At 48.0% G+C, this 26,299-nt stretch overlaps 1 protein-coding gene across 2 annotated transcripts in view; it reads right to left on the bottom strand.

The window, feature by feature from the left end:
- The window catches only part of TARBP1 (tRNA guanosine 2 -O-methyltransferase TARBP1), a gene marked incomplete at its 5' end in the record, with an annotated part of 48,109 nt that extends 23,969 nt beyond the window's left edge, over window positions 1-24,140 (bottom strand). For both annotated transcript variants that reach the window (XM_080936978.1, XM_080936979.1), the window contains 14 exons: window positions 855-1,016; window positions 2,405-2,502; window positions 2,931-3,103; window positions 3,929-4,025; window positions 6,340-6,475; window positions 6,761-6,850; window positions 8,298-8,394; window positions 9,221-9,356; window positions 11,749-11,846; window positions 13,423-13,475; window positions 15,635-15,783; window positions 18,172-18,241; window positions 19,324-19,421; window positions 23,330-24,140. In XM_080936978.1, the coding sequence (XP_080793104.1) occupies window positions 855-1,016; window positions 2,405-2,502; window positions 2,931-3,103; window positions 3,929-4,025; window positions 6,340-6,475; window positions 6,761-6,850; window positions 8,298-8,394; window positions 9,221-9,356; window positions 11,749-11,846; window positions 13,423-13,475; window positions 15,635-15,783; window positions 18,172-18,241; window positions 19,324-19,421; window positions 23,330-24,140 (2,268 nt within the window). The remainder of the gene's footprint in view (window positions 1-854; window positions 1,017-2,404; window positions 2,503-2,930; window positions 3,104-3,928; window positions 4,026-6,339; window positions 6,476-6,760; window positions 6,851-8,297; window positions 8,395-9,220; window positions 9,357-11,748; window positions 11,847-13,422; window positions 13,476-15,634; window positions 15,784-18,171; window positions 18,242-19,323; window positions 19,422-23,329) is intronic.
- Window positions 24,141-26,299: the final 2,159 nt, after the last annotated feature.

The following is a 26,299-nucleotide window of genomic DNA, read 5'->3' on the forward strand; positions in this document are numbered from 1 at the left end:
TAGTGTAGGTAAGATGAGATGGGAGCCCTTTGTAACACAAAAGCACTCGAAAGGTCATGACCCCACGAGTGTGACATAACTAAGGGTGGGATCATGAGAAGTCTGACAAAAGTCAGGTTTTTTTAATATACAGTGACCCAAAATTACCTGAAAAGTCAAATGTGTGCTGGCTCTGCTTGTCCATACTCATTGTGGGACCTCATGGCAGCCTTGGTCCTGAACACAACCACTTGTCACCTTGACTTCTCCAGAGAGCCAATGAATGTACCAGACACCCAGACCCAGGCCGAGGCTGTTGTATCTTATAAACAGCATTGTGTGTACAGTTCAGCTCTTACAGAAACATAGGCTCAATTTCAGAAAACAGAGACTTTATGTTCCCACAATGGTTCCTCAGCATGAGAGGATATCTTTGGATTGTACTGTTAGACAAACAATTATATCTACCTCCCATATTTATAGACCTATATGCCAAAGTTTATGAAAAATATTTCCATGAAAAGGAATCACAAGTGAAAACAGATTTAGACCTGGCATAGGGAGTGAGAGGTCCTATGTTCAATACCTAGGAGAAGAAGGAAGGGAGGGAGGAGGGATGGGAGGAGGAAAAGAGCTAAGAAGGAGGGACGGTGGAGGGAGGGAGGTAAAAAAGAGGGGAGGGGCAGAGAAAGAGAAAGATCCCATGACGTCAAAGCTCTGGTGTGTTCCAGCTATATTCTCACAGTATTAGCACCCACAGGCCGAATCTTAACAACCAGATTTAGGAAATCCTTATAATCACAAAATATTGTAAAACAATCAAATAGGTATCCCTTCCTGGACATAAGCACACACCTTCAGCCCAGGAGGATTACCTGTCTGTCCTCAGCCTCCTGCAGATGGCGAACGCATGCGTTTTTCAAAGGAGAAATGACTCTGCTAACAGGGCTGCCTGCCTTCCAGCCCAGCTTAACCTGAAGACTCACGAGCTCGGCCAATACCGTCAGGTACAGCTGGCAGTGGTCCAGATCTGCCACCTACAACAAAAGTTAGGCCATGTCAGGATGACAGGGTCTGTGACTCCACCCAAGCAGGATTCAGGCAGGAAGCCATCCCAGCTCTGGGGGGACACTGAAGAGAAGGAGCCATCCCGTCATGCGGTGCCCAGCATGTCCTTGTGCAAGCGGATGCCCTTCTTTACAGTCTGGACTCTCCAAGAAGGACGCTGTCATAGCACAGCCCTGAGACCACAGCGGTGAGGAAGCCTTGGGAGGCAGAAACTGCTCAGTGAATTCTTTTTTTTTTTAAAGCAAATATCAATATTCCTCTCAATGGGTACCTTTGTATTTTCATCCCTCTGCAATGCTTTTGTGCAGTCACCACCATCTCTCCGTAGTCTCTGGCCACTCCCAATGGCCCTTCTCTTCCCAATAACCCCTTCTCCTGCGAGAGCATGGCTGAGGGATTGCTTACATCAGGGCAGGCACCTTCCCAGGGGCGACTCCCCTGAAGAAAATATCTCCTTCTCCTGGCAACTGTTTACTGCACAGAACTCCCCAGGAAGGGACGGGGCCATGAGAACCCTTCCTGTCTCAATAGCTGATGTTGATGGGGCCCAAGCTCATACAGGTCTTGTGCACTTACCCAGTCTCTCCACACACACACACACACACACACACACACACACACACACACACACACACACGCCTAGTCCTACCCTTAATCTAGCATCCAGAATATCTGGATCCAGGTCCCAGTCACACACAAATGTGTCAAGGACCTCAAATCCATGACAGTCAAACTTACTAATCGTGGTAAAAGGACAGACAGACATATATCATATGGGGAAACTGAGGCACGGAAGGGCCGCATCCCCTGCACAGGCCTCAGTCACTAACACAGATGAAATGGGAGCTAAGGGCTATGGTTTGTGTGCAGAACGCCTTTGGGAGGCTCCTGTGTATAAACACTTGTCCCCAGGCGGGGGCGCTGTTCGGGAGGTTGAGAGACCTTGGGAGTTGCTACCTCTGGGAGAGTGGCTACCACTGGGGGAGTGGCTAGCTAGAGGGCGGGCCTTCCGGTAGGGCTCTGGCTGCTTTGGTTTACCACCAGAAGTAGCTATTTGCCTGACTCTCCCACTGTCCTGCCGCAGCCCGTTCCTGTCACCGGATCTTCCTGCCGTGGTAGATCCACGTCTTTCAGACGACGAGCCACATTAAGCCTTCTTGATTTAAGCTGCTGCTGCTGGGCATTTTACCCCAGGACACTGGGCTGCAGTATGGTGGCTCTGCTTCCCAGAGTGGCTTCTGGAGAAATCATCATACCAAAGAAACACCCTTCTCCGGTTGGTCCGGTGAGTGTGGACAAAGGCAAGCAACAGCCGTGACGGCTGCAGGAGAAGCTCCTGAAGCCTGAAGTTACTCACGTCCTGCAGCTCCTTCATGGTGAGTCTCCTGAGCAGGAACTGAGACACGCTCTCCGCAGCAGACATGACGGAGGCCTGGAGGGCAGTGGATACCTCATCTGTGGGGGAAAAACGCTTTATTAGCACGACAGAGGTGGGGTCTTGGGTACAGAACATGCCAGAAGCTCTTGTACAACTGCTTGAGAGAAAGGTAATCACTAGAGTCCAGAACTTTCTATCTCAGACCCAGCATGAGGAGTCCGGGCTGTGGTGTCAGCACATGGTGGAACATGCCCGTAGATGGATTTCAGAGCTCTGAATGTGGGAAAGACACACGGACTTCTCACACACACTGTTTCTGTGGCACCATGTTTCTAGGACCATGTTCTCAGCCAACTAATCTTCAACCACCGTGCCAAGAGAGCACATGGGCAAAGGTGAGTCTTTCCTACATGGAAGCTCTGGAGTTCCTACAGAATAGACGGGACCCCCATTCTGAACACCAGCAACACCCCCAGAAGCTACTGCAGAATCCACTCGTCCTCACCATCCTGGACACCGGAACCTCTTGGCACACTAGAATGCAGCAACCTCACCAGCAGCTGGAGGCACCGGTCAGCCCTCAGCAAGGGCATGTAGGCATTGGTGCCAAGCTTCCCAAGGGCATCCAGCAGGGGGTCTAAGAAGATCCTCAACACGTTCTGAGTCCTCTGCTTTTCCCTAGAGGGTAAAAGGACACCCACATCAGCATCTCAAAAGCATGACAATTCCCCACTTAGCACTTGGAGAGCAAAACAGCTCAGGGGTCATACGGTTTACTTCATGGATGGTGCACATGCCCAGGACCTGTCAGGGCCTTGCGACCTCACAGTGTGGGACACAAAGCCCGAGCCCACGCTCTATGTTAAACTGCTGAGGTCTGGACCGATGATTTTTCAGCAAAGCAAAACAGGTGAAAACAACCCAAATCCATCTACCTGTCTAACTATCAACAAATAAATTGCAAAAAGAAAAGCATAAAGTAGTAAAAGACATGTAACATAAACGTTTTAGAAATACAAAAGGAACATAAGCATGTAAACACCCTAAGCATGTAAAACTATTACGAAGGTCGCCTCTCACACTACAACTGTCTAGAAGGGATGTGGCGTGTCGAGGTCTCGGTTCCTCTCGCTAAGTCCCACCTAACCCTGGTACTTCTTCCCGATGCCAGTGCATCCTAACTGCTACTTCTGCTGCCATGGAGTACTTTACAATTTACACCATCTATTTTTCCGGTGCCAGTATAAAACAGTAAGCACCATATACTGTCTAATTTAGCACTAAATTGTAGATCAGACATTCAGCTTACCAACCTGCAAGCCCTACTACTCCTATTAATCTGAGGTTCAATTAAACGTTTCTTTAGAATGTGGCCAGTGTTCTGGTTCTGGCCTCTGTCAGTGACTCCACCCATCCCTGAAAAGTCTAAATGCCCCTGATAAACCTAACTAGCCTTTCTCTTCCCCACGTGCCCCGTACTCCCAGCAATGAAGAAACCCTGACCTGAATTTGGTCTTCACTCCTTCCACGTCCACAGCCAGCAGGACCATCAGCGCTGTCAGCCTGGCTTCGAGCCAGTCGGGCACAAAGCCGCTTTCTTCTGTAAGATAACAAAAGGTACTGCTTAAGACACGTTCTCAGGGCCCGAGAAATGGTTCAACAGGTAAAGGGGCTGCAGTCTAGCCTGATAATCTCGTTTGGTTTCCAGGACCCACACAGTGGGGGAGAAGGGGGGCTCACTCCCATAAGTTGTCTTCTGACCTGGCATGCACACACGCATGCACACACGCATGCACACACGCACACACACGGTTTTTAATTTTTAAAATATTTTTATAAAAGAATTAACTCTTTCAAAACTGAGGCACTGAAACGAAAACAGCGCCATGATTATTCCTGATCCATGTTACATCAGTAGAGAAACGTTATGTCCAACGTTTAAAGACAATGAATTCAAAGCCTTGTTCCTGCTTCATGCAGCAAGCCTGCTTGAACACTACAGTCACAGGGTTCCTCAGACCACAGAAAGTGTTCATCCAAGAATACCAGAAGTGCAGTTACAGCAAGGGCCACACTGGAGTACACACTAGGGCAGTGCCCTAATCTGGGGACAACTAAGCTGAGATGCACAAGAACCTTCCACATACAAGAATATGTGTTCCAGGTAGGACAGGGCTGGTCAACAGAAGGACGAACACACAGGAGGGAATGGCAGAAAATGAGGTGACTGACACACCCACTTGGCAGGACATTCAGGGAGTTTTGTGTTTGTCTAGTGACTGCTGGAAGCCTCTGAGAATAGATGCACATGGGTGGAGGGAGTTCCCCGTGGAAACTGTGGAAGCAGGAGACGAACAAAGGAAGCAGGCAGAATAAGCCCAGCCGAGCCTAGACTCCCGGAAGATGCCTGACCCTGGATAGGAGGGTGAGGCTCCGGGGCTGACTGACCCTGGATAGGAGGGTGAGGCTCGGGGCTGACTGACCCTGGATAGGAGGGTGAGGCTCCGGGGCTGACTGACCCTGGATAGGAGGGTGAGGCTCCGGGGCTGACTGACCCTGGATAGGAGGGTGAGGCTCGGGGCTGACTGACCCTGGATAGGAGGGTGAGGCTCCGGGGCTGACTGACCCTGGATAGGAGGGGTGAGGCTCGGGGCTGACTGACCCTGGATAGGAGGGGTGAGGCTCGGGGCTGGCCAGACCCATAGGAGCCACTGTACCTGATTATGTAGCAGCAATGGAGGTTTGTCACAGGCCTAACCCAAGAAGCTCCCAAGCAAAGGGAGAGACAGACTAGCTCTACAAGGACAATTACCTGGTTGGTTAAGAAACTCTGATGAAATGTGCTGATCTGAGACATGGGCAGGGGGTCTCAGGTATGTTAGATTCAAAGGCACTTAACCCCCCCCCACACACACATTATTGCTAATGACCTTAAGTGACGAGGAAGCATTAGAAACATAAAAGGAACACTGATGATTGAGTCTCTGAATTCTTCCCTCCAGCAGACTGACATGTTTCTTGCAAAGGGTCTTTGCCTAGTCTCCACCAGGTGTGAACTCAGTGGTAGAACACCTCCCAAGCTTGCCCAAGGCTGTGACTTTAAATCTCAGAGCCACATAAAAAGCAAAAGAATAAAGGGAAGGAGAAGAAAGGGCTTTACAAGTGAGCGATGGAAATAACCCTTCCAAAAGTGCGCTCTCTGAAACTGGTTGGGGGCGGCTGGAGAGATGGCTCAGGGGGTAAAGCCCCAGCTGTGAAGGATGAGGAGTTTGGAGTCCAGATTTCAAACAGCCATGAACGCTGGCAGAGGTAGTGATCTACCTACAATCTCAGTACTCAGGCAGACAGCAGATCGGATCGGATCAGATGGACAGCATATCTCCAGAAGTCTAGACTAGCCAGCCAATCAGCAGCTAGACTAACCAGCCAATCAGAACCAGCCTCAGAAAACAAAGCGGAGGGCAGCTGAGGCATCGCCCAATAACAAGCCCCAAGCTCCTTACACACAAGTGCCCACATACATGCACACACACACACACACACACACACACACACACACACACACACACACACACGCATCAATCAAATAAACACGTTCATCAGTTCACAATAAATACGGTGCTTCTAAAACATAAAAATAAACCTCTTTGCATTACGTGCGCTCAGCAGAGTTTCCATCCTAGAGACCCACACACACCTGCCCTGTGGGTCCTCTCCCTACTCTAGTAATTGAGCGGTACCTCAAAACACGGACACTGGTTCAACACACCCCCAGGTCCCAGAACCCACAGGGCTAGAAAGGAGCGGCTCTGCTCATGTGGCTGACCCACACAGCACAACGGCTTATGCCTACACATCAATCTGAACATTCCTTCAAAACACATTCTGTCGTTCCCTAAGGAGTTCAGACTTACTTTCCCAACCAGGAGACTTCACGAACTCCTCAACTAGGTTCTTCACATAAGCATTTAACGATGCCTCCTGTCCATCGGAACCACCGACTGAGGAATGCTTAAAGTTTCTTTCATTGACACGTAGCCAGTCACAGAGCTACACAGGAAAACCATGGCAAAATTATTTTATTCTCAAAATGTTAACAGAACAAAGCATTTCTAATTTACCTGAGCAAATCTACTGGCTTCCATATAAACTGAATTTAAATCCTTAGACTCAACAGCTTGATACAATCTCATGGAGCCATCTTTCATTGAAGTGCCAAGTGGCACCAAAGAATATAATTTTTACTGCAACTGTTGCATTTCCTAGTGGTTAGTAATGACTCCATGGGGAAAGAGAACCGTTGTGGAGCGTTCAAACAGCTGATTTGCAGCTCACCTCTGTCCACAGCTGGGTCCCACGTCCCAAAGACTCCTCTTGTCTCAGAGACATGAGAAAAGCTGAGATGTCAGAAAGAGACACTTTCTCCTAGACAGAAAAAGCTCAGTTTAAACTTTTGGGGTAGCATCACAGCTCTTCAAACAGCTAGTCAACTAAAGTAGAATGTTTTCAGTTAAGATACAAGAAATTACGTTGTTTCAAACGAAGTACAGGAGCTGGGAAGCCGGCTCACTGTATAAAGTTCCTGCTGGCTCTGTGTGAGGACTGATTCCCAGAACCCAGGTAAAATCTGAACAACACTTGTGAAACAGAGACAAGGAATGAATCCCTGGGTCAGACTGGCCAGCAAACTGCTAGAATTGGCAAGAGATGCTATCTCAGTAAATGAAAAGCAGTAGAAAGCATTTGCCTACACACAAACACACAAATATGCATTCACATGCACACAGAGACACATGCCTAAATAAATAAATAAATAAATAAATGGGACTACTCAGTGGCAATCTATTATTACAGCAAGAGTCAATTCTCTCTCTTTTCTTTAAGTGTACACATATGTTCTTTGGGTTTTTTGTATTTGTTGGTTTGTTTTCTGTGGGGTTGGAGAGTGTTTGAAGAAGGATCTCACTCTGGAGTGTTGACTAGCCTGGACTAAACAACCTGTCCCCAGTTTATATCAAACTCAGGGCAATCCTTCTGCCTATAGACTGGGTAACATTTTTTAAATACACTTTTTCTTTTAAAAAATGGCTACTATCTTTGAGGGGGGAAAATGAGATTTTTTTTTTAAATGCTGTCAATAAAAATTATTTACTACTAATAAAAATGATTCTTTGGCAACAACAAGAACCTCCAACTGAAGGAATGCAGTGTTCCTTAGCCCCAGGTCCCAGATTCTGAATTTAGACTCTGCTCCGGGCCTGGTCGGCCACCAACACACACAGCCCCGGGCTAAGTGAAGTCCATTTGCAACATGGCATGTGTGTTTATTTGTACTGTCTGATGTGATGAAAAATAAAGAATCCAAGGTTAAACAGGGCCACATAAGCTGTAAAGACGCCCCATGCTCACCTCTCTGCCCTACGCAGCCATTTGCTGACTCTGCTCTAGACCTTATCTTCCTTGGGGCTCTACGTCCATGAGCTCCTTTCCTGTCACCCAGGACAGCCTGGTCCCTCTGCCAGGCTGTGAGATGTTTGTGAAAGACTCCCAGGAACGTAGACTAAGGCCCTGGGGCCAGGTTTGTCCTGAGACATGGTTCTGCATCAGCCCAGGCCTCACAAACGCTATCATTCCCAAGCCTCAGAGAGCAAGCCACTGTTCGACACAACACAACACAACCATGTTACAAGTGCCAACACAACCTGCACACTACATCACTTCTGCCACCGGGGGTGGCGTCAATCACTCCCCACGTTCAAATTCCATCTGGACACCGAAGGCCAACCCTGTCAGGAGGCCTTTTGACAGCACCACCACAGGCTGCACTCGTGTGCACAGACACTTCTAAGTCTGCATGGACAGGCACACTTACCACATCCACCAGATGCATGGCTGTCTGAAGAAGGTAACACTGCGCGGCTCCCCTCAAGAGGACCTGGTGTGTGATCATGGTGCACTGGAGAACATCCCTGGTTCAAAACAAAGATACCAGTAGGTGCCAAGTGAAGTCTGATCACTATCACTGACTTGCACACCCTATAACTTATTACATACAAAATGACCATCACCAGGAGTGGCTGTCACAAGAACTACAGAGCCATTTACCCACCAAGGTCTTACATAGAATACAATTTTTGTTTTCCTTTGTAATTTGAGACAAAATATCACCTTGTGATTCAGACTGATGGTAACTTCTAGCCCAGACTGGTCTCAGGCTTGTGTCCTCCCCTCTGCCCCCATCAGTTTCTTAAGCACTGGATTATAAGTGTGAGCTACTACTCACAGACACTGATCAATTCTAATATTAAATTTCTTTTAAAAATAAGGATAGACTGGACAGGGCACCTCATGCCTGTAATCTCAGCACACGAGGAAGTGAGGCTGGAGGATTGTGTGAATCAAAAGCCAGCCTGGGTTCTACAGTGAGAATCTGTTTCAAAGGAAAAAAGGAAGAAAGATGGAAAGAGAGGGAGGAAGAAAGGAGAAAACAAAACAAAAGGACTTAAAGGACTTGCTTTAAAATATTTTTAAAGTAGGAATTTTATGTATATTTAAATATTTTCTAATCAATATCATGATTTAATATTTGTCCTTAAATTCTCCTACTTTTATCAATGCAATTAGGAAAAAAACAGCCTTAAATGGTCAAAACCCAAGTTCATGTTATAGAATATACTTAAGTTTGTAATTCATCAAACAAATACGTTCAATTAATTCAATTATGCGAATAAAACATGTCAGGTTTTCTCACACGAACTACCCAGCAAACAAATGAGCAGACTGTGAATAAGTTACCTAAGGGCGAGGAGCCCTTCTCCACCCAGGGCCTTACAGCTGGGCATGCTTGCCAAAGCCTTGGACAGGAACAAAACCGGCACAGCACACCAGTGTCTGTCTGCCATCCTCTGAATAAACTTCAACAGGAAATGACCTGAAAGGAATTGTTTGAAAAATGTTATTACCGCTGTGAGCACCTGGAAAAGTCCTTGGCTTCCTTAGTCAACAAGGAAACAAACAAACCTCAGTGAGACAGCACCTCAGACCCACTAGGATGGCTAAAGCCAAACAAATACCACATGTTGGGAGGATCCTCACGCTGCAGGTGGGGATGTGAGAGGGTGCAGTCAGCGTGGAGAGGGAGTGTGACCCTGAAAACCCACTTCTAGCTGTGTGAACTCAGACACCTAATGAGCAACAGATGAACCGAAGGATGGACTAAAAAACAAAACTGGGAACAGCCCACATGGGGCAAGGATGGAGCTTGACTCCATGACTCGGCCATAGAAACAAAGCTCCACTCGATGAAGAGGCCAGCCCCAAGACAGAGGTGCTCAGTTCTCTTCATGAAACCCATGGAATATATACAGCAGGGAGACAGACAGACATGCAGCGGAGAGACAAACTCACAGCAGAGGCTGTGAGAAGCTGGCTTGTGAGGAGCAGCTCAGGGCATGGGGTTCCCTCTGGAGATAAGGGAAGTATTCTGGAAACAGACAGGGGGTTAGTTGTACAATTTTAAACATAACAAGCACCAATGATCTGAACGGTGTAAACAGTGTGAAGGGAGACTTGAGGGGTGTAAATTAGATTCCAATAGCAACATTTAAAAATTATTGCCATTTTGTCTGTATTTAGTATGATAGCTTCCACTGGGGCATGGAGAATCTGATAATCAGGAAATTGTGGGTTTCTTTTGGTTTTTAGTTGGAGATAAAGAGGTGTTTCCTCGGTTTGTTTTTTGAGAAAGAGTCCCTCTAAGTAGTCTAATTAGGTTGAATTCATGGCAATTCTTCTGCCTCGATCTCCCCCTCTTCCCCCAGTACTGAGATCACAAGCATAAACAACCACACCCAACTAAAGGTAAAACTTTGGCTTCTGGGGACCACTTTGCTGAGCTGCTCAAGACAGGGTCAGAATCACTGCCAGGGCAGCCCCTAGCTCCTGGGCACACTGGAAGGCCATTTCATGCCTCGCCTGAATCCCATTCCATGGCTGACATCCTTTTCTGAGATACAAGGGGTTGGTGCTTCCTCCGTCTCCTCTGCCGTCTGTTCATAGCTTTCATTAATCCTCAAAGCAGCCAGGCAGAGGCAGCAGCTAGGCATGGCAAAGCAGGCCTTTGACCCCAGTCTGCAGGAGGAGGCAGAGGCAGATGGATCTCTGAGTTCAAGGCCAGTCAGAGCTACTTAGTGAGACCGTCTGAGGGAGAGGGGGCAGAAATTCCAGAGGCTTCTTGAAACATAATCTGTCTTGTATCCTCCAAAGCAAGCAGCATAAAACTAGACATGACTTTCTCTAGAAAGTGGTGAGTGGAGGAGACACAGGAACTGTGGGTAAGCATTCTGTTCTCTTCTGGCTGCTCTAATCAAACTCTATAAACCCTGTCTCCTGTCAGGCTTTCCTTCACACTGACCCTTGTACTTCCTGGTCCCAGCCACCAACACCAAGCAGGCAGCCCCTTGAGGGCGTTCTGCTGGGCATGCCAGCCAGGCTGCCAATAGGTAGACCCGGGAGGCTGGAACCCAGGTGCCCAAAGCTGGCAATTCCATTGTCTTCCAGAAACTGCTTTTTAAAGAGTCAGCAGACGATCCACTTTAGCACCTGATACTGCGGACCTTATTTACCTCATGTGTATGGACGACACCACATCTCGTCAAACAGCTTGTAGATCAAATATAAGAGAAAAGAAAACCACACTTAGGGTGCAAAGACCAGTGTGGCAATACAGCTCCAAGAGGAGTGAGCCCTCTGCCACCTCAGTGATTTGTGTCCACTTCCAAACTTGGCTCAAAGAACAGCGACCCCGAGCCCAGGGAAGCGGGCTGATTCTAGGACACAGAATCACACAGATGTGCGCTCCTTAGCTAAGCCTTTCTGCTGAAAAGGACAACCCAGCGAGGGCTGGGTATCGTCCAACACTTTTCCTAGAACCCCGTTCTCCGTTCAACCTTGTTTGCTGATGTTTATGGAGAAGACGGTGTACACACCGCAGGGCCAGTGCACGGCTACAAGACACCGGCATGGCACTGACCATGACAGTCTTGTGTGCTGCTGCGTGGTACTTGGTGCATGTACTAAAACATACTAAAAGTTAAAACTTAATTTAAAAAAAAAAATGGGGCTGGAGAGATGGCTCAGTGGTCACTGACTGCTCTTCCAGAAGTCCAGAGTTCAATTCCCAGCAACCACAGGGTGGCTCACAGCCATCGGTAATGGGATCTGATGCCCTTTTCTGGTGTCTGAAGACAGCTACTTATATATAAGTAAAAATAAATCATTAAAACCAAACAAAACAACATAAATTCAAATCTCTACTGACATACTCTTTGTTTCTTCTGGAAGAAGAGAAATGTAAGCAACTAGAAACTTCTGCAGCTTTAATCCCAGGGGAGAGCCACTTCCCAACGGCTGCCCTGGGGACCTGCGGATAAAGAGAGAGGAAGAAAAATGTGAACTTAAAATCCATTCACAAACTCTAATTTGGGCATTGTCTAAATGCAACATGACCTTGGTTCTCAGCAGTAAAATAACTGGACAGCTCTTCTCTCCCTGGACCTGCGTTTTATTTTTCAGTGATATTTGAAGATTCTCTGAACACAGAAACAGCTGGATGTTCTAATAGAGCAAGTGGGCCTCCAGACTGTTAGAGTGAGGGCTGTGACAGCCTTTGGTGATGAGGACACTCTCCTTCCGTCCTCACTCGCATCAGTCTACAGTCATAAGAAATGCTCAACTTAAACTGCACTTAATCATTTCCAACATGTAATTCAGTGGCTTCCCATTCAGAGAGAAGACAAGATTAGAGGTGACTCATGTCTGTAGTGTTTAACCATGAACACAGACTCAGCCATGGTGGGTTTTGACTGTATGCTATCTGCTAACTGAACACAAGGGAAAACCACAAGGTGTGTCGTGATAAACGAGGCTGTGCACCAACTCCACACTGCCCGGCTGCCTCACAGATGTGGAATACCAGGCAACATGACTCACCGGTGACTCAAAACTCCACCAAATCAATCCATGGTATGTCTTCAACTCATCAGACACTGGTAATCAATATATTCCTGTAAGTTGGCCGGCTGCTAGCATTTTTAAAGGGTGTGGAATGGGATGTTTTTCTCTCTTTGGAGGCATCCTAAGTGAAATTTACTTAGAGCTATGAATTAAGTGATCAGAATCAGAAAGCTAACATAGCTCTAAAAGCAGGGGAGATCTGAAAGGGCAATTTGAGGGTATAGTAACTCTCCACATAAGGATAAGGTACAAAACTAACACATTTCAAAACGCACTCGTGTGTGTGTGTGTGTGTGTGTGTGTGTGTGTGTGTGTGTGTGTGTTTATATGAGAACTCAGGTTCTTAATATAGATGGACAGAGCAACAGAGAGGAGGGAGGGAATGAGGGAGGGGGAGGGAAGGAATGAAGGAGGGAAGAAGGGAGGGGGAAGGAAGAAATGGTGGGAGGGACAGAGAGGAGGAAGAGGGGGAGGGAACCAGTGAGGGAATAAAGGAGAGAGGAAAAGAATAAGGGAGAGAGGGAAGGTGGAAGAGATGAAGAAAGAAAGGGAGGGAGGAAAGGAGAGGTAGAGAAAGAAGGGAGGGAAGAAGAGAGGGAGGGAGGGAGGAGGAGGGAGAAACAGATGGACAAATGAAAAGTACAGGAGGGTAAGTCATTTTAGCAGACAGAACCACCACACACACACACACACACACACACACGAGGGGACAACTAAGAAAATTCTGCTGGACATTAGCATGTGCTGACTATACAGTATTAGAAAACTGTGAAACTATGTCAAAATCAAAAAGCTAAAACAAGAAGGGGAGTAAAGCCTGGTTCACAGCATGAAGTGTGAGCTTAGGTGTGCAACAGGGCTGCTAGGGAAGGCAGTGATCATTGGGCTGGGACCGTCATCCACGGTGTGTGATGGCTTGGCATGTGCAAAGCACTGGGCTTGCTCCCAAGACCCACAGCAACAACAGACAGCATGGTGCTTACCTGCTGTACAGACTGCTCTCTGACAGGGCATCCATCAGCGGGCCAGTGATAAACTAAAAGGGAAAAAGTCAGGAAACTGTCGTGAATTTCCAGCTGCAGCATTTGCTCTGTGCAGGGATTCAGGAGATCTGGGGAGCAGAACAGGTTAATTTGAGGAGGGCCCTGTGAGCACAGACAGAATGCAGCTACCTGGAAACGACCTCCAGGGCCCTGGGGTGGGTTGGGGACAAGGAAGCTCGAGGGAGTGCAAGAGTGATAAGGAAACAAAGATTCCTCAAGAGAAGACTGACAGGCGGACTATGCTGAGAAGTGGGGGTATAAGTAGTCCCCAAAATACTCCTAGACACTGGTCAAGAAGCCCCAGCTTACCTGAAGCGCAGGGGCCAGAACGCATCTCAGGTGCTGAACCACGGAGTTCAGACAGAACAAGTGGGTTGGTGAAGACAACCCTACTGCAAGGCGAGCTATTGGCTCTAAGGGGAGGGAGCCACAGGGGCCAGCTGCGTAGACCCTAACGTGCATGGTCTCCTCACAGTGTGGGGCTGCTGATGGGCAGAGGCCAACAGATCTCAGACAAAAGACAGCAAAGAGCACACAGACAACTGTGCCCTGTAGTGTGGGTCTCCGCACCCTGTACAATCCACGTGGAACTGTATGTACGGTGAATGACCACACACTGGGAACAGCTGTCAGGAGGCAGATCAACTTTGCTTAGGGTGATTGAAAGTTTATAAAGTTTGGGGGACTGTGGATAGGAACACCGGGATGGGTGAGGTCAGTTGCTAGGGGCTTGGGGTACTTGGAATGCCTCATTAGCATGGACAAGCATTCCCAGGAATCTCAGGTGCTGGCTCAACAGGTTTTGTCAGGAGAAATAAATTGATCCTATAAACTAATTGAGACTACCTGACATTCCTTGGGAACTGGCAAGTGTGGGGGCTTAAAGTTCCCCAGACAAGGTCAGAAGGGAGAAGCCCCTCTAATGAAGGGAATCTCTCATATTTCGGCAAGTTCAGAGGAACATGGTGGACGTCATCCTTAATTAGCAGGGTTTTCCCACGCAGAGTTCCAGGATAGCCTCACCAAGAGCTTCCAGATTGTAAACTCTGCAAGACTACAGCTGAGAAATAAGTCATATAAGCACAGTTCTGACTGGATGACCCAGGAACAGAGAGGACACCAAGTTTGCCTGCCTGTCTTCACCTCTCGCGTGTGAGTTCATCTACTCTGCAGTTGCCACTGTGGTTGCTGCTGCTGCCGCTGCCATTCTTTGCTCCACCAAAACCCAGCTTCTTTGGGCTTCCAGCATGGAGTGCCGTGCTCAGTGGCTCCTCAAAAACCACCGGGGCCTTCCACGCTAGATTAAACAGCTGAGGCATACAGCCTCGCTTCTGAACAGCTACTGGTTTTCCCCTCCCCAGTCAGCAGAATCTAATACATTTCCTTTCAGTATTTATCCAATCTATCATTCTGTCCTTCTGAAGAACCCTAATATGCCCGCTATTCAGCTTTCCCCAGACAGAAAAGCTACATCTGAGGAGATAGGAAGACAGAGCCTGGGGAATTCACCTAGCATGCTGGAGCTCTGGGTCAATCCCTAGACAGTATAAACTGGGTGCAGTGGTGTGCATCTAATCCCAGCACTCAGGAGGTGGAGGCAAAGGGAACCAAGTTCAGAACCATCCTCAACCACATACAGCATTTTAAAGGACAGACACCGTCTCAGAAAGCAGAACTTGGCACGTGCTCACCTTGCTGCAGCTGCCTGCCCACTCCTTCGAGTCCTAACTCAGAAAAGCGTAGTGTTCCTGCTTCCTTCCTTTGTATGTCTTCTCACTGACAGGCATACTTTCCCTGCCTGTCTCACACTCTCTCTGAAGCACCTCCACCACACGCCACAGTCCTGCCTTCCAACCTCCATGCAAGGGAGTATGTTTTCTCCACCCTTCCTCCAGCTCCTCTTCCCCACTGTGTTCTGACACTTGTGACAAATGTGTCTTTACCTCCTATGTTCTGATGCATGTGACAGAGGCATGTGTTTACCTCCTATGTTCTGATGTATGTGACAGAGGCATGTGTTTACTTCCCATGTTCTGATGCATGTGACAGAGGCATGTGTGTTACCTCCTATGTTGATATGTGACAGAGGCATGTGTGTTACCTCCTATGTTCTGATGAAGGTAAGCATTGGAAGGGGCTGAGAAGCCATTACCTCTGAGAGTTCTGGAGAATAAGGAAGCGATTTCACTTCATACAGCTCCAAGAAGTGGATGACGCCTTCTCTGGCCAGAATTTTATTCTCGCCTTCAAACATTCTTTTATAGACGCACGTGAACCAGGAGGGGTGAAAGAGCCAGCAGCCTGTGGGAACAAGTACCCGATGCTGACATATGATTCCAGCTTTAGATCTCTGCACGAAGACTGTAGGCTGATGAGCAAAGATGTGTGCCAGACGGTCGTACTAACAACGTGAGGACACAGAGGCAGTGGGCTTGCAGAACTCAGTCACCTCGCAGCAGTACAGAACTCAAGAAAGCACTGCCCTGTGTGCAGTGGCACTTCGGATCGGGGTGGCTCAGTACACCCCCCCTCACCCCACCTGAGGACATTTCATACATGAATGTAAAACTGCCACCCTCTACTTAAAACCCTTGAATAGCTTCCCACCGTCCGGAAACTCAGAACAAGACACTGGTCACGCTGGCCTCCCTACCTCTGCAGACTTGCTTTCCTCAGACCCCCCACCATCCTCACAGAGCTCCCAGCACAGAGCTGACCAGCTCCTAGCTCTGGGGTCATATGTTACCCCCATGTCAGGCCTAACCTCCCCCTTCACTTTTGAACTCCTTTTGACCCCTTCTCTTTTCTCTCCATAGGACCTAGAGCCAAAACTAGTTCTTGAAAGAATAAATAAATAAAACTCAAGTGGAAAATACTGTCTCCCTCCCCACCCCCATGCTGGCACACACTGACTATTGGATATAAGTGAGCCCATAGTAAAAGACAGAATGAGGAACTGGAGAGAAGGCTCAGTGGTTAGGCGCACATGCCACTCTTCCGGAGCACTGGGGTTCGATTCTCAGCTCACACCTACTTGTAACTCCAGTTCCACCAAAACTAATGCCTTGTTCCAGCCTCTGAGGGCACAGCAGGCATGTCATGCATCACACGGGAACACGCACACGGTCACATAAATAAAAATAAATCTAAAGGGGAAAAGGAGCGGAATAAATGTGTACCTCTATCCACTGTTTCTGATTCTTAAAAAAGCTTTTATTCAACTATGTTAGAAAGGCCATTGTGTTTTAACCACCCGGTATCCTACAACTACTTCGGCCCACGGTTTGCTGGTAATCTACCCTAACACACCTTTGTGCTCCCTGGCAATGCTAAATTCCAAAACCAGTCAATGCTACCTGGTTGGGTTTGCCAAGAGCCATGGGCAAAGCACGGAATGAGGGCATCACTTTAACAGCAAGCGTTCAAGAAAGACAGTGGGATTCCTGTCGAGAGAGGCTTACGGTCTGTGAAAACTCTGAGTCAGAAAACAGCCTTCAGCAGAATAAAAACCCAATTCCTGAGGGGTCAGCTAAGAGTGAGATGTTACCCAGGGAGGCACCAGCCACCCAGCTTCGTCCTTGCACGTAACACGTGACATAGCACCTTCCCGCTCCTATGGGCAGAAAGCCCCCAGCCTGTGTCTAGCTGCATCATTGGCCTCAGCTTAATCTCACAAAGCCACAAAGGAGGCTCCGGGCTTGTTGTCATCTTCTCAAACAACCCCCTGACCCCCCTGACTCAGGGGTGGCCAAGGGTCCAAGACACATTTAAAGTCATAGCCTTGAATGCCCTCTTCCTAGAAACTTCAAGATACTTAACAAAAACTACCCCCACCAGTCTAATAAACTAAAGATAGATGTATGTCTGGATATTTAAAAGATATATTAAGACAATAAGGCTGGGAAGCAGTTAAAAGCATACATTGATATCTAAGGGTTATTATTAAAAGCACAGCTCTACCACAAAAGCATTAGCAATTTCTCATCTATGTGTGTGTGTGTAGGGTACATATACATGTGTGCAGGTAACACAGTTCCAATATTGGCACCATGTGTAGAGAGGCCAGAGGTTGACATCAAATGTCTTTCTTGATCCCATCTTCTATATGGACGCAAGTTCTCTTACTGAGGCCAGAGCTTGCTGATTTGGCTAACCTACGCTAGCCGGCTCACCCAGGGTCTGCCTCAGGGATGTTGGGATTACGGGTTGGTAACCAGACCACAGGGTGCTGACGATCTAACCTCTGTTCCTCACACTTACACTGCCCTTCACCTCCTGGGCTGATGAGGACAGTTAAAGACAGACCCTGAGATTTACAGAGGACCCAGGAGACAAGGCTGCCTACTGTGTGCATCTGCTTTGACAGAGGCAGCCTCTGGGTTCATCAAAAGGAATTTTTTTGAAATTTTATAATAAGCTGCTAAAAAACTAATTGCACTTAAATAACTAGAATCTCTCCAGCCATTTAAAGCTATGTTCTAATGAGACAGGCTGAGGGTGCAGTGAACACAAGGCGAACCCACAACACCAAAGGCCACTGCTACTTGCTGGTACCATGACAAGATGATCCTGTTCCCTCTTTACTGCTCAACGGTTTTCCTAAATTACTATAAGCAATGGTTAGTTATAAGATCAGAGAACTAGTGATGTTATTAAAACAAATAAACAGAACCAAAAAGTAATCGTTACCATTCTCCTCTGATATTGCACATCCAAACAGACTGTTTAGCTTTGGTAAGACTGGCTTTATGACATGTATCTAAAAATAAAAGCAAAGAATCTCATGAAAAAAAAAATCACATATAACGCCTTTAAAACCTCAGGGGACGATTCCTGTTCACATCACTGCTGTCCTGCTCTCGTAACTGTGTCAAAGATGGTGTTAGGAGCCTGCTTCTCCCAGGTCTGAATCAAAATCACATCTATGAGACTGAGCAGGCTAAGCTGAGAAACACAGTCCAGTCCCCAATTATGGTGCTGTGAAGATTTCCACAGGGAATATCCTGACAGGTTCTGTGATCCTCAACTGACCCAGGAGACAGGCAGGGCTGGAAGGCTGGAACAGGGAAATGCACAGAAGCTAGCCCTTACCTCCCGATGTTGTCCGAGGCACATATGGGGAACAGATCAGAACCAGAGCCCGGTGCTCCTGTGCCTCTTAGTCTGTGCTGTGTGACAACTCAGCTGGAGTTTGACTCACATATTTCAAAGTAACTTTAAATCTAAGTTTCTAAAACAAATACGGAAAGTCTCATAGGTCAACTGAAGCAACCTAGAAGTATATTTGAATTTAGAAAAAATTCCATTTCCCATCCTGAATCTCTATACACTTAGCACAGAAGGGGTATGGTGCTGTGAATTCACACCGCACACTGACTTCTGGGCTAGCTGACTCATGGTCTGCAGCTTACGAACAGAGAACCACACACAGAAACTCTTACACATGGGAACCCCTAGAGTCGAGGGCCCTAACATATGGAGATTCTCACCGGGAGGGGCCTTTACATACAACTCTCTACACCAGGACGGCTGCAAGGTTGTCACCTAGAAATGTGCCCAAAGTTCACACCCTCGGGCCTTACTCCAGATGAACTAAATCCAAAAGTCCAGGGATGGGCCACCTTCACCACAGTTGGAGAATGCCAAGGGACATTAAATGAGACTGAATTTTGAGCAATTACATAAATCCAACAGAAAGCATTCTTTCCTGAAATAACTTAACATGCTATCTTAAATTGTATTTATGCCAGAAAACAAAGGATTTGGCCATGCTTACAAAAGCCAGCCTTACTGGAAAAGGCCCATGGGCTATAAAATTCACAAAGACGGGAGAGCACGCACCTGGTTTCCTTCTAAAACTTCCATGATCAAAATATAGTTTTCCCAAAACGTTAGAAGCTCGTCTTTTTTCTTCTCAGACCACCAGAATAGGCTCGGACCTGACAGAATTTTAAAAGAAAAAGAAAATCAGTTCTTCTTTTAGTTACTTGGTTAAGTCCTTCACAACAACAGTTCTTAACTTAATTCTAGTATTACCAGACAGTGCAATCACAGCCACGAAGGGCAAACTCAGAAGGAAATTCTAAACTCAATTTTGCTTTGTTTTTGTTTGCTTTTTTGGCTACCTCTGAGCTTAAATTTTTGTTTTTGCGTATTTGGGCTGAGAGTTTGTTAAGACAGTCTCTGAGGATAGCCTAGAACCTGCTATATAATCGAAGATGACTCTGAACTCCAGAGCCCCCTGCCTCTCCTGGATGATAAGCATGTGCCACCATGACTATCTAACCTTGTTTTGTTTCTGTATTGCTTTGTTTCCTTAAGATTACTGTTGTGGACGCACAAATACTCCTTCTCCAAGGATTTTGTAGAGGCTAATCCCAACAAAACTGAAATAACAGAAACAAAAATAACGTAGGAACAAACCAAGCAATAAAATTTGAAATTTGAAATTTTGAGCTGACTTTGAGGGGGAACAAAGAAGTTTAGTTGTCAGGGAAAGCCAAGAAATAATTTGATTTACCTTGAAACCCACCCCTTCCAAAAAACAAAAAACAAACAAACAAACAAACAAACAAACAAAAAAAAACCCTGAAATCCTGGGCAGCAAGTCTCTGCTGTGACTAGAGATTGCAAGCTGGGCTGAGCCATGGAGGGGTTGGCCCACTGACATCTTAACGAGATGCTGTGTAAAACTAAAGGGGTCATCCCAAACAGTCTGAAAACTAAAATCTGGTCATAGAAACAAGAAACACGGAGAAAAGACTGGAAACCAAAGAAATTAGCCATCGAGTAAAAGAAACTTCAAAATTCTAGAAAATATACTGAAGGAGTTTCAAAGGTATGTTGGCTGGGTTCTGTCAACTCAATACAAGCCAAAGTCACCCAGGAAGAGGAAGCCTCAGCTGAGAAACTGCCTCTATCAGACCGGCCTGTAGGCAGGGGGGCATTTTTCTGACTCCTGATTAATGGGCGAGGGCCCAGATCTCTGTGGGTGGCGCCAACCCTGGGCAGGTGGCCCTAGATTTTCTAAGAAAGCAGACGAGCAAGCATACAATCAGCATCTATCCAGCATCTCTGCTTCAGTTCCTGTCTCCAGGTTCCTGCTGACTTCTCTCAGTGGTGGAGTCTGACCTGAGAGTTGTTAACTGAAGTACATCCTTTTCTCCGTAAGCTGCTTTGGTCATGGTGTCTGTACCAGCCAATAGAAAAGTAAGTAAGTCCAGGAGATTCCAAGTCAAGACGAGAAGAAGAAGAAAAAAAAAAAAAGCAAGGGAGGAAAAAACCATCTAACCACTCAAGAAATCTCAGAACCAAAGTTCATTGACTTCCAGACTGTGTAGGTGCACCAAATGCTCAGCACATGGATAAAAGGGAGGCCAGGGCCCTGTAGAAAAGTCACGGACCATCCTTGAACAGGATCCAGAATTATCTCAAAAACCTCAAAAGATCAACAGTAGGATCTCCAGCTTCTCAAAGTGTTTCTGGATGGATGGATGTCTTTAAAATGTGGGTAGAAATATCTCTCCCAGGACTAAATCAAGGTGTTTACAGTCAAAGCTCTGCTTTGAAAGCAGGAAGCCACCAGAGAGCATTTCTGCCGAAAAAGGAAAGATGGATCACCCATAAAACCGTGATTGTACGGGTACCATGAGAGAGCACAATTCCAAAGTTCAAAAAGAAAGTGTCTCCAAGAGAAAGGACACACAGGCTGCTCCCCAGATTTGGTGGAGCATGGAGGATAACATGTTCCCCACCCACAGGAAGAGTTCTTAAAATACGGCATTTTTAGTGAGCAGGCAAAGGCTCAGAGTTGGTAGAGAGAACAGCTTAGAATCCTGGGAACCTTAAGAAGTCACCAGCTCTTCTTCAGGCTTGTTGAGTGCTGATCTTAAAGATGGGGACAGATGTTAGACCCTGGAGGCTCAGGCTATAGCTCTGTCTCGTTCTGAGGGGCAGAAGGACTTATTCTAACCCTGTACTAAGAACACTAACTAGTAAACAACTATCTACCTCTGTCTGTCCCTGGAACCACCTCCGAAAAGGGGCCAAAGCAGATGCCCTGGTAGCAAGCAAAGGTTGACCTCTGGGAAGGGACAGAAAATCTCTCCTGAAGATGTTAGTACCTGCTGCTTGGGAAAGGCAAGAAGCCAACTAATCCCTGCTGGATCCACCCGGGACAAAGCTGGTGTGGGCTTTAGGTTGAGGGTTGGGTGTCTGCTTAAGACCTCTCTCCAACCAGTGAGTGCAACAGGCACTGAAACCCTTTCTCTAGGAACAAACAGAAGCTACATGTTCCTGGACAGAACACAGAGCCACCAGGAAAAGTTTCAGCCCTCAGTTCTAGGACATCACTGGAGAACAGCCACCAGAAGCTAAGCAACAAACACACACTGCCAAGGCTCAGCAGCCCCAAACGCGTAATGGTGGCGGTGGTGGGGGGGAGGGGTAGTGGTGTTCAGGCTCTTCAGGCTTCTCGCTCTTCCGGGAGGTAACTTAAAGCTCACCAGGACCAAATACCAGAGTAAGACACAGCAACTCACACCCAACTCAACCACAAACCAGGCCACTCAACTCAAAGCCCCAAGCTAAGAACATAACAGAAGATAAGGGCCCATCCCTAGGCAGAACTATTTACTAAGTCTCCACTTGTAATGAGAAACAAGAAACTGACTGCGGGACCCAAAGATGAAACAGAAAACAAAGCCAAGGCTCAATCTGTAACTGGACATGTGGACAAGTCGTATGTCAAATATGTAACAGGAAGTGTAAACAGCTTAGGACAGACGATCAGCTGGGGAAACCTCAAAAGATGAGAGGTGCTTTGTTTAAAGTTCAAATGGTTCTTGCTGACAGACCTGACAATCTGGTTCCATCCCTGCTGCCTATACGGTAGAAAAAGCAATCCCATGAGGGTGCTACAGCACACACACACACAAGTGTAATAAAAAGTGCAAATGGAGACCACAGACATGAAAACACATCACACGTGAAAGAGCAGCCATGTAAAAGACCTAGCACAGTGCCATGTGCTTGTAATCCCAGGTGACTCAGCAGAGGCCGGAGAATGGGGAGTGGGGTAAAGAAAGAGGATCCCTGGCCAGCGAGTCCAGCTGAATCCTGAGTCCAGATCCTGACTCAAAAACTAAAATGGAGAATGATCAAGGGAAACACCTGTTGACACACAAACACACACACACACCATACAACACACACACACACACACACACACACACACACACACACACACACACGATGACTTAGTGTTATGTTTAGAAAACACTAACACACCCTGCTCCTAATACTCCGAAAGGGAATGTCAAAAGAGTAATATTTAATTCTGTACCTCAAGTTTCAAACACCAACTTGGGTTACAGCACCTTTCTTTCAGTTTGTACGAATGCCAACCTTTTATCTATAAGGATATAAAGGCGTGGAGCAGGCTTGCTCTTACATAGCGTGTGCAGTATCTTAACCTGCACTGGGACCACTCTCCCAAAGTGCAGGAGGCCACCATAGGGGTACCACGTGCAGGGGCCAAATCCACTCAAGGTGACTTGGACAGTCTGAAGGTTGGGCTGGGGAAGCAGAGTGGGGCTGGGGCAAAGAGATAATAAGTACCAGTCTGAAGAGATGGTTCAGTGGTTAGAGCACTTGAGGACTGGAGTTTGGTTCCCAGCACACACACACATCAGGTTCACAATTGCCTTTAACTCCAACTCAAGGAGATTCGATGCTTCCCCCCCCCCCCAATTACACGCACGTGGTGCACATAAATTTACTCAGGCACAGGCGCACGTACTCGCACATACACACATTTTTTTTCTTTAGAAAGAGAGACAAGTGGTACCCGTTGTGTCCTGGGGGCCGCAGGAGCAGTCCAACGCCAGCTCTGCAGACACCTGCACAGCCCTCTGCAGCAGGTAGCGCGCGCGTTTGCGCGTGAGCGCGTCCTGCGCGCGGCCCAGCCCCGCCTGTACGGTTCTCCAGAAGCGGCGGCAGAGCCGGGCGTCGAGATCCCCGCGGCGCGCAGGGTTGGGCAGCAGCTTGTCCGCCAGTGCGCTCAGCACCAGCAGCTCGGGCGCAGCGCCGCCCTCAGCTCCGGGCTCAGCAGAGCCCAGCGCGTCCCACGCTGCCCGCAGAGCCGGTTCCGCGCTCTGTGCCAGCGCGGGCAGCAGGCGCGCTCCCACGGCCGGCGGCGCGTCCCCGGCCAGCGCCAGCTCCACAGACGCGCGCGCCAGGCGACGCAGCAGCGGGGCATCCTCCGGCGCGCGGAGACACGGCGCCACGGCCGCCAGCAGCTCCACGGCCGGCGCGCCCGGCAGCTCGCGCAGCGCTTCTTCGGCCAAAGTCACCGCCAGCTCGGGACCCGCCAGGCGCGCGCAGGAGCGCAGGGCCGCACTGGCCGCTCGCAGCACGCGGGGCCTCGCAGGCCCTCCGCCCTGGGACGCGTGCAGCAAAGGCACCAGGTGGCCCGTGGCCACCTCGTGTGCCGCCTTGGCCAACGCGCCGGCGCCCGCGCCGCGCTCCTCCAGCCGCTGCAGCACCAGGCGCAGGGTCTCCGCCCGCTCCTCACTCGCCTCCCCTCCGCACAGCGCGCCCAGCAGCGCGCAGGGCTCCCGACTCTGCGTTAGAAGCGCGTCCACCAACACCCGCTCCATTTCGCGGGGAGTAGATCCTGTGCGCGTGCGCCGGCCACCCTAAGCGCTAGTGCGCGTGCGCGGCGAGAGGTCCCCACCCACACATAGCCTGCCCTGCATAGGACCGCGTCAGGTTCCTTCCACTTCGTTGGAGTGTGGTGTCTCCTGACACTCTTACAGTTTTTAGTAAAAAGACGTTCACTGTAGTATTCCACTAGTTCCGAAGTCCCTAATTGGAAACAGGCCTAAGGCCTAAAGGAGCTAGCAGGCCTTAAATTCACCTATGTGTCCTGCAATCCCCCAGATGGCTGCTTTAAAAAAAAAAAGTGCGTGCTAAGAGCTACCACTAAGTCTCTAATGGATCGCCAATGCAATCTGGATTTCTGTTTTGAAAATAAGTTATGAGGGCTGAGAAGACGGCTCAGTAGGAAAAGGGCATGCTATGAAAGTGTGAGCATCCGAGTTAGGATCCCGGGGAGGGGTAACTGCCAACCCGCGTGGTGGAGACAGAATCCCGGAGCTGCTGATCAGGCATATGGCTGAGATCATTTCCAGGTTCAGTGAGCAGACCCTATCTCTTAAGACCAAGGTGGAAAACAGGGCGTGGGTGACACACCTCTCATCCCAGCCCTGTTGAGGCTGAGGCAGGAGGATCACTGGGAAATCGAGGCAAGCCTGATCTACCGGACAGACAAAAATACAAAGGAGTTCTCCTCTCAAAGAAAAAACAAGCAAATATAAAGTAGAGGGTGATAGTAGAAGACACCATACATCAACCCCTAACACACACACACACACACACACACACACACACACACACGCGCGCGCGCGCGCGCGCGCGCGCGCAAGGTGAGTAGCCCTGATGTCACAAGCCAATACAAGGATATTCTCCACATACTGACAAGTCAGGAAGTCAGGTGTACATGATTGTCATTATAAGCAAGTATCAGAAGTCTGAGGCAGGAGGGTCACAAGTTCAAACCTGCCTGGGCTACAAATCAAGGTCAGTCTGGGCCGGGAGAGACATTCCCTGGCGTGAAGGTCTGGTGATAAAGAAAGAATGGCTTGGGGTGGGGGTGGGGACATCAGAGGCAGCACACTCAGCAGAGCAGGCTGCAGCTGAAAGCAAGTTCTCCTCAGCCCTCTGAACCCAGGGCCCTGGTTCAAGAATACAGGTTGATCCTCCCACACGGTGCTGGCTGCTGGTTCCCAGGAGTGAATTCAAAATCAGGCTTCCCCGTGGGTCTATATTTCTGATCGTCTCCACTGCAAGATTCAGAACTAGACAAAGAAGATCCTATCTTGGCATGCACATTGCTGGTCTCACTCCTTCTGGAGTCCCAGGTTTAACTGAAGGAGTGACATGAATTTTCTTTCTAAACATGAATTCTGTCCTTAGTCAACAAGGGCGACACAGCCCCATCTTTAAAACCTTTGACATAAAATAACATGGATATGGTCTTAAAGTTAACTAGTCCACAGGAAAGATCTGGGACTCTCCTGTCCCCCACCCTGACCCCTGTGTTCAGTCATTCTATCTTCCTTTGGCAAAATACATAAAAGATTCCATTTTAAACCCATTCAGAATGTTAGTAAATATCTGTTGCTTAGTTCATGAAAGGTGGTTATAAATATCATTTCTCTCAACATAAGAAGATACCAAGCATAAAAAGCTAAATGTTTGGAGCAGACACAACAAATGAAGATATAAAATGATACACACTTGCAAAGGTGTCTGACAGTTTTAGTCATGTAAGAAATGCACATTAAATCCAGGAGGACACACCCTTTCCTGCTCCTAAGAAAGATCCAAAACACCAAATAGAGGCTGGCAGGATGGTGCAGGTGGTGGAGGTGCCTGGTGCCAAACCCAGACAATCTGAGTTGGATCTCAAATGGTTGAAGAAGAGAACCAGCTCCTGAAAGTTGTTTTCCGACCTCTCTGCTGGGCCCATTGTAGCACCCCCCTCCCGTGTGCACACACTCAAATAAACAAATGCAGTAAACTCGTAAATAGGATTTTAAAACACCAAATGACAAGGACCAAGGATGCAGAACTAAGAAACTTGCATGACTGGAGAGCAAGGAAATGTTAGGATTGATTTGAAATACTGTTTTCCATAAAGATATAATATTCCTATCTTACAATGTTGCAAGCACACTCCCCATCCCCCATCCTC

The sequence above is a fragment of the Micromys minutus genome, assembly GCF_963924665.1.
Source record: "Micromys minutus genome assembly, chromosome: 24".
In the NCBI taxonomy this organism is placed as follows: Eukaryota; Metazoa; Chordata; class Mammalia; order Rodentia; family Muridae; genus Micromys; species Micromys minutus.